This window comes from Solanum tuberosum, unplaced genomic scaffold (genome assembly GCF_000226075.1).
Source record: "Solanum tuberosum cultivar DM 1-3 516 R44 unplaced genomic scaffold, SolTub_3.0 scf00106, whole genome shotgun sequence".
NCBI lineage: Eukaryota > Viridiplantae > Streptophyta > Magnoliopsida > Solanales > Solanaceae > Solanum > Solanum tuberosum.
This window is the reverse complement of record NW_006239032.1, coordinates 1422973-1430783: the sequence shown is the minus strand read 5'-3', so window position 1 is coordinate 1430783 and position 7811 is coordinate 1422973. Positions and strand designations below refer to the sequence as shown.

The window sequence follows — 7811 nt, the reverse complement described above, 5'->3', positions numbered from 1 at the left end:
GCAAGGGGTTTTGAACTTGAGACCTCCAACATGGAAGTCCCAAGCTCAAACCACTGGGCCACCCCGAAGGGTAGTGAATTTGTATTTTAAGACTACTGCATTCATCCCTAACAGAAAAAATGTGCCTAATTTAGATGTAATAGAAAGCATTATACATAACTCCAAAGCAAAAAATCAGAACTGATCCATAGATGTTTCAATCAGATACAAAACAAGTGTTTTAGAATTTCTAAAATCAACTTTATATTCGTAAGGTAGAATTTTTTGAAATTATTATATTTTATATCTCACACGAAATGACTCTTAAAATTATTGCAAAATTTAGGGAAAATGTCTAAAGTACCCTTTTATGATTTATAATTCTAACTCTTACGAGGGGTGAAACTATAATTTGAAAAAGTAAAGAGGGTCGAAATGACACTTGGGTTTGCCAATCTCGTACCCTGATTAGGGTTTTAGATATAAGGCACCATTTTCCCCTATAACCAGTGGCTGCTTATACCTCTGTTCTTCCCCCAAACACAACCAAAGTTGCATACCGTGGTGAATCAAATTGAGGAATCAAGATGGATAAGAGTATGATTGGAGATTTGGATTCACTTCCTGAAGCAGATAAGCTTAGAATGGCCGCCATGATTGAGCAGCTCCAAGTTCGTGACAGGTTATTCCATCTCTTTCAATTTTTATTTTTATTTGCTTATTTTACCAGTTTGATTAAGAAATATACCGGAATATTCTCTCCTGTGTGGGTTGCAACAACTTTATTTGTGGCCATGTCTCTTTTCCGGCTTTGAAAGTATACCGCTTTGGTTTTTGCTTTTTGCATATAACAATGGATTTTGTAAAACAAAATGTTATATCATGCAATTAGCCTATTCGAAATAGTCTATAAATTCCTTTTACTTTTGGATCGCAATTTATTTGTAAGTTTCAAATTCAAGATTTCATATCGGAATCTATAAGGAGTTAAGGATCCTAATCCATGATTTACTGCTTGCTCCACCCTGATTTGAGTGTCCACCATGAACTATATGCAACTAGCTCATGTTTTTGTTTTCTTAGCTGGGAAAAACTTAGTTTTTTATTTGTGGTAAACTTAGAGTTTAGACTAACATGAAGAACTATTAACCTCTGAAGTGGTGAACCTCTTTCTTATTTTCCAAAACTGTTATTATATTCCGTTATATTTGAATAAATACATAAATTATGTGGTAATTTGTTCCAATGTTGGTTTTAGCAAGCTTGAGACAGTATGTTAATGTGAATTAGGTGGTTTATTCAGCATGTTGTTAGCTGGGATAATACTATTATGACCTGCACCAGTTATGCAGTGGTGGAGGGTAGGAAAGAGTAATATATTGAGATGGAATTGGATATTGATGATAACACTGGGGCTTCATGAAGATTAACTTTTTAGATTGTTGTAATGGTGATAAATGAGAGACTGCTGATTAACACAGGTGTTCATAATGGAAATGTGTATTGAGTGTGTAATGAGGAATTCCAAAGATTAGGCAGTATTAACAAAGGAAAAAAGTGCCAAAAAAGCGTTGAGGTTTGATGGGGTTTAAAGCGTAGAGCACAAATGAAGCTTCATGCTTTAATGAAGAAATGTCCAAAACAAGAATATATGCGTGGGTACACCTATGTATATTATCTTCATTTACTTTTAAGAATAATATAAAGCGTCTGCAAATCTTGTTAACTTCATTTTCATTAACCTTAATTAACTACTAACGTTGAGTTACCTTGGTCAATTAATTAGCACTCTATAACTGATTTGAAGACAGTTTTAAGGGTTGATTATATAGATGAAGATAAAAATGGAATATCAAATCAATGGTACATGCATGTTTTACTTTGTTGGACAGTACCTTTAAGGGTAAACCGTTGTTAAAATCTTGAAGAATGGCACTAAAGTTATTAGAAGCAACCCTGAACCCTAGTGTCCCTTATATAATCTTCGGTCTTTCCCCTCAAAATCTCTACCCTCTAATGAGGAAATAAGGAGATTATATATTGAGTACTAGGGCTTAGGATTACTTTTAATAGCTTTAATGTCCCACTCATATTTTAACAAAGGTATACCTAAGGGTAAAAGAAAGCAGGGGTGTACGATGTACAATTAATTTGATATTCCTTTTTCTATTCTTTTGCTCCAAAAATTATTTAAGCTAATTAATTAATCAAACCAGTTAATTTAATTAATGGGTTATGTAATTAATTATTTGATACTAAAATACGTAATTAAGGAAATAGAAAACTTTAATGGCGTTCTTTTGACTAATAGATGCAATTGAAAATGTATAAGAATTGAGAAATTGACTAAAACAAGCTAAAGTTGAACTTTAGGAGAAATTAAAATGGAGCGAAAATGGAGTGTACACACTTGGAAAGAATCCATTGAGGAATGTGTTCTAGTCTTTCTTATTTTCCAAAGCTGATATGCTGATATTATATTCCTTTCCCTCAATATTTAAATTAAAATAAGAAAAATATGGTAATTTGTTCCAGTGTTGGTTTTAGAGAGCTTGAGTCAATATATTAATGTGAATTAGGCGGTTTAGTGAACATATTGTAAGATGGGATGTTACTCTTATAATCTGTGCCAGTTATGCACGGCTAGTATTATACTCATAATTGCTAACAAGTCTTCATAAAGTTGAGTGAATCTAGTCATAGAAAATGGCGGAGGGGAGGAACGAGTAATATATTGAGAAAGGAGTTGGAAATTGATGATAACACTATGCTTCATGAGCATTAACTCTTCTAGATTGCAGTGATGTTTATGAATGAATGACACTGATTAACATTGGTGCTCAGAATGGAAGTGTATATTGTGTAATGTGGAATTCCTAGAATTAGGCATTGTTGTCACAGAAAAAATGCGTACAAAAGCACTGATGTTTGATGGATGTTTAAGCATAGAGCGCAAATGAAGGAACGTCCATAACAAGAATATACGTGCGTGCACGCTTGTGTATATTATCTTCATTTACTACGGGAATAATATAGCACATGTGCAAATCTTGTTAAGTTCATTTTCATTAACCTTAATTAAGTATTAACAGTTACTTTGTGCTCAATAACTGATCTGAATACAATTTTAGGGTTGAATTTTAAGTGGAATATCAAAATAATGGTACATGCATGTTTCATTTTGCTAGACTATATCCGTAAGGCTATACCTTTGTCAAAATCCTAGTGGAGGATGTCAAAGGTATCAGAAGTAACCCTAAACTTTAGTGTGTCCCTATATAATTTTCGGTGTAATTTTGAACTCACAGCTCCTCCTCCAAATCTCTACCCTCAAACGAGAGAGAGTAAGGAGGGAGTAAGGAAATCTTATATAGGGACTACTAGGGTTTAGGATTAGTTCTAATACCTTTAGTGTTCCCCACTCAGATTTTGACAAAGGTGTCCCCTTAAGGTAACGCTCAACCAAAAGAAAGCAGGCTTGTACCATTCCTTTGATATTCCCTTTCTATTCTTTTGCTCCAAAAATTATTTAAGCTAATTAATTAAAACCACTCATGACTCAACCAATTAATTTAATTAACGCATTAATTAATTAATCCTAAACTTGCAAATAAGGAAAGAAAAAAATTCTGGTATTTTTTTTAATAACAGATGCAATTTATATAAAAATTGTTAGATTGATTAAAATAAGCGAAAAATAAAACTCTAGGAGAAACTAAAATAGAGCAAAATTAGGTTGTTCACACTTGGGAAGAATCCATTGAGGAATGTGTTGCATTCTTTCTTAATTTCATAAGCTGATATTATATTCCTTTCCCTCAATATTTAAATAAAAATAGAAAGTACGTGGTAATTTGTTCCAATGTTGGTTTTAGCCAGCTTGAGTCCATATGTTAATGTGAATTAGGCGATTCAGTCAGCATGTTGTAAGTTGAGATGATATTCGTATGGTCAGCGTCAGTTATGCACTCAACAAGTATTCAAAAAGCTGAGTGAATCTATTCATTCACAAGTCATAGAAAGGGTGGAGGAGAGGAGAGTAATATATTGAGAAAGATTTTGGAAATTGATGATAACACTCGGCTTCACAAGCATTAACTTTTCTTGATTTCTCATTTTAGTGATGTTTATGAATGAGAGATTACTGATTAACGTAATGGCAGTAAAAAAAGAAAATTCCTCAGTAAAATATGTTGTAAGTAGAAATTTGAAGTGAATTGAAATGGGATTGTATTTTGTTTCTCTCTGTTTCAGTTAGTACTTTCTCATGATACAACTCTAAAGCCTGGTCTCTTTTGTCTTTAACTACTGCAGCTTGAGAATGTATAATTCTCTGGTTGAAAGATGTTTTACAGACTGTGTAGACAGTTTCAAACGCAAAACCTTAGACAAACAGGAGGAGACCTGTGTCCGACGATGTGCTGAGAAGTTCTTGAAGCATTCTATGCGTGTAGGACTGAGATTTGCCGAGCTTAACCAAGGAGCACCAACACCAGACTAAGACGCTTCTGCTATGTGCCTGCAATTCAATTTTTCATTATTGTTTATTGTGGGATAATCAACAAGGACAAGTAGTGGAAGTTCCTTATTTTGGAATGTCAACAGCTCTCCTCGTCATTATTGGTAAAATGTACTTCTACAGTGAAATTATTAGAAACTTGAATAGTAGAACTGGATCCTGCAACTGATTGCAGGCCACTTGCTGTTACGATAGCATTCTTTTGTTGTGACGTTCTAGCAAAATAATGTGGTATTCAACTTCATCAAGGAGAGACATATCTGTTGCCTTTTCTGGTATGATGACAATTTTATGAACTTGAAGTTGAAAAATGGATTTTTGCTGATACGATTAACTACGAGTCCACATTAATATTGTCTATTGATCCTCTTCTTGTTTCCTCGTACCTCCTCTTGCTTTCAGTTTTTTTATAATCGAGAAATTTCTGAGTGTCAGTGGCACAGTTCGAAATTCAATGGATAGTGGTTCCTCTCTGATAATGTCATATTCCGAAACATCGAATTTGCCACATACTTTTTGGTAGGTTGCTTCTTGAGGCATGCCAAGATGGAAATTAACCTGTCCATATCTTTTATGATGTTCATCTGCGCCAAGTCGAAAATGTTGGTTTGTGCACACAATTCAATTATTTGCATTGATGAGTTAAGTAGTTACTTGTAATTTTGAATTGTGTTCTCAGACCAACAATCGATTAATTTGAGGTGAAATGTTGCTTTATTGTAGTTGTCAATTTAATGCCAATGTTTGTTTCAGTTCCAAAAATAAAATAAATCTCAGCAATTCTAGAGATTACCATTCAAGTGGCACGTCCTTTTATTTTGTACTTCTTTTATAAATTTGTCATTAGGTGAGTATCATCTTTACAAGATACTATTCTTTACACAAGAAATCCGAAAATAATACACCAGTCATTTTTTTCTATTCAAATTGCAAGTGATTATAGGAGATCATTTCCTTGAAAAAAGCAGCTCTCAATTTTTTGTTTGTGTTAGTCCATGAATATTTTGGTAATATCGCTTTTGGACGGTTATTTTGTACAGCCTTCACGAACCCTTCGTAGGGAGTGAAGGGAGAAGTACGTGAAGCTTCACCATTTTTTTCACATATTTTGGGAATTTAAAGGTCATTTTTATAAGAATTATGCGATTTTCTCAGTTTTTCATGTGTGTTATCCCATAAATATCTTTGTGATATGACTTTTAGATAGTCTTTTTGCAAAACATTTACGAAATCTTCCGTAGAGAGTTGGGGGAGCAGTACGTGAAACATCACTTTTTTCCCCTCATATTTTGGGCATTTAGGAGTCATTTTACAGGAATTAAGCGATTTTCTCTGTTTTTTGTTAGTGTCAGCCCATGAATATTTTGGCCATATGCCTTTCAGACGATTTTTTCGCAAAGCCTTTACGGAACCCTCCGTAGGGAACTGGAAGAGCAATACGTGAAGCCTCACTATTTTTACACATATTTTGGACATTTAGAAGCCATTTTACAAGAATTAGACGATTTTCTCAATTTTCCGTGTGTATTAGCCCATGAATATCTTGATGATATGACTTTCGAACGGTTTTTTTGAAAAACCTTTAGTGAACCCCCCGTATGGAGTTCGGGAAGCTGTACGTGAAGCCTCACAAATTTTTGCACATATTTTGTGCATTTAGGAGCCATTTAAAAATAATTAGACAATTTTCTCAATTTTCGCTTGTGTTAGCCCATAAATATGTTGGTGATATTACTTCCGGATGATTTTTTTCGCAAAACCTTTACGTAATCCTTCGTAAGAAGTTGAGGGAGTAGTACGTGAAGTGTCACCACCTTTTGCACATATGATGGGCATTTAGGAGCCATTTTATAGGAAGACGGTTTTCTTAGTTTTTCGTGTGTACAAGCTTATGATTTTTTTTGTGATATGACTCCTGGAAAGTTTTTTTACAAAACATTTACAGAACCCTCCATAGGGAGTTAGGGGAGCAGTAAGTGAAGCCTCACCATTTTTTGCACGTATTTTTGACATTTAGGATCCATTTTACAGGAATTAGACGATTTTCTCAATTTTTCGTGTATATTAGTCAATGAGCCCATGAATATTTTGATGATACGACTTTTTAAATGGTTTTTTTTGCAAAATATTTACGGAACCCTCCATAGAGAGTTGTGGGAGTAGTACGTGATGTCTTACCATTTTTGTTTTTTACATATTTTGGGCATTTAGGAGCCATTTTACAGGAATAAAGTGATTTTCTCAGTTTTTCGTGTTGTTTGCCCATGAATATTTTGGTGATATGACTTTCAGATAGTTATTTTGCAAAACATGTACAAAACCCTCCATAGGGAGTTGGGAGAGTAGTACGTGAAGCCTCACCATTTTTGCATATATTTTGGTTATTTAGGAGTCATGTTACATGAGTAATTAGGAGATTTTGTCAGTTGTTCGTGTGTGTTAGCCTATGATTATTTTGGTGATACAACTTGTAGATTTTTTTTTGCAAAACCTTTACGGAACCCTCCATAAGAAGTTGGGGAAGCAATATGTGAAGTCTCACCATTTTTTGCACATATTTTGGGGAATTAATTAGGAGCCATTTTATAGGAAATAAGCGATTTTTTGGTGATATGACTCGTGTGTGTTAGCCTATGAATATTTTGGTGATATGTCTTCCAGACGTTTTTTTTCAAAACCTTTACGGAACCCTCTGTAGGAAATTGGGGGATCAGTACTTGAAGTTTCACCATTTTTTGCACATATTTTGTGCATTTAGAAGCCATTTTACAAGAATTAGGCGATTTTTGCAATTTTTCATGCGTGTTAGCCCATGAATATTTTGATGATATGACTTCCGGACAATTGTTTTGCCAAACCTTTACGGAACCCTCCATAGAGAGTTGGGGTACAGTACGTGAAACTTCACCATTTTTTACACATTTTAAATATTTATAAGCATGGGCGGATCTACATGGATCCAAGGGGGTTCATCCGAACCCCCTTCGTTAGGAAAAATTACACGGTATATATAGGATCAATTTTTTTGATTTATATGTATATACCAAGTGATGAACCCCTGAACATAAGCTAAGGTCTTGGCTTAGTGGTGAAGGGGGTTCAAGAATTCACAATATAAAGTGTTGGGGTCGCGGGGTTTCGACCCCCTGTAACAACGTTTTTCCCCATATTTTTGAGATTTATACTATTTTATTAGATATTAAAAAATAAATTTATTTTCCATTTTTATAAAATTAAGTAAAACTTATAACGTTGTTTTACATAATTAAAATTAAAAATAACATTCTTCCCATTCTCGTTTTAAGTCAAACGT

At 34.1% G+C, this 7811-nt stretch overlaps 1 protein-coding gene across 1 annotated transcript; it reads left to right on the top strand.

Annotated features, from left to right (window-relative positions):
* The first annotated feature begins 409 nt into the window (after positions 1-409).
* Positions 410-4832, top strand: LOC102600583 (mitochondrial import inner membrane translocase subunit Tim9). Its single transcript, XM_006349444.2, has 2 exons — positions 410-661; positions 4294-4832. Exons 1-2 carry the CDS (start codon positions 567-569, stop codon positions 4478-4480), a joined length of 282 nt encoding a protein of 93 aa, XP_006349506.1. The 5' UTR covers positions 410-566; the 3' UTR covers positions 4481-4832.
* The last annotated feature ends 2979 nt before the right edge of the window (positions 4833-7811 follow it).

Coding starts and splice junctions, on each gene's coding strand:
- LOC102600583 (XM_006349444.2), top strand. CDS start 567: ATGGATAAGAGTATGATTGGAGATTTGGATTCACTTCCTGAAGCAGAT. Junction 662..4,293: donor CAGCTCCAAGTTCGTGACAG/GTTATTCCATCT, acceptor TAACTACTGCAG/CTTGAGAATGTATAATTCTC.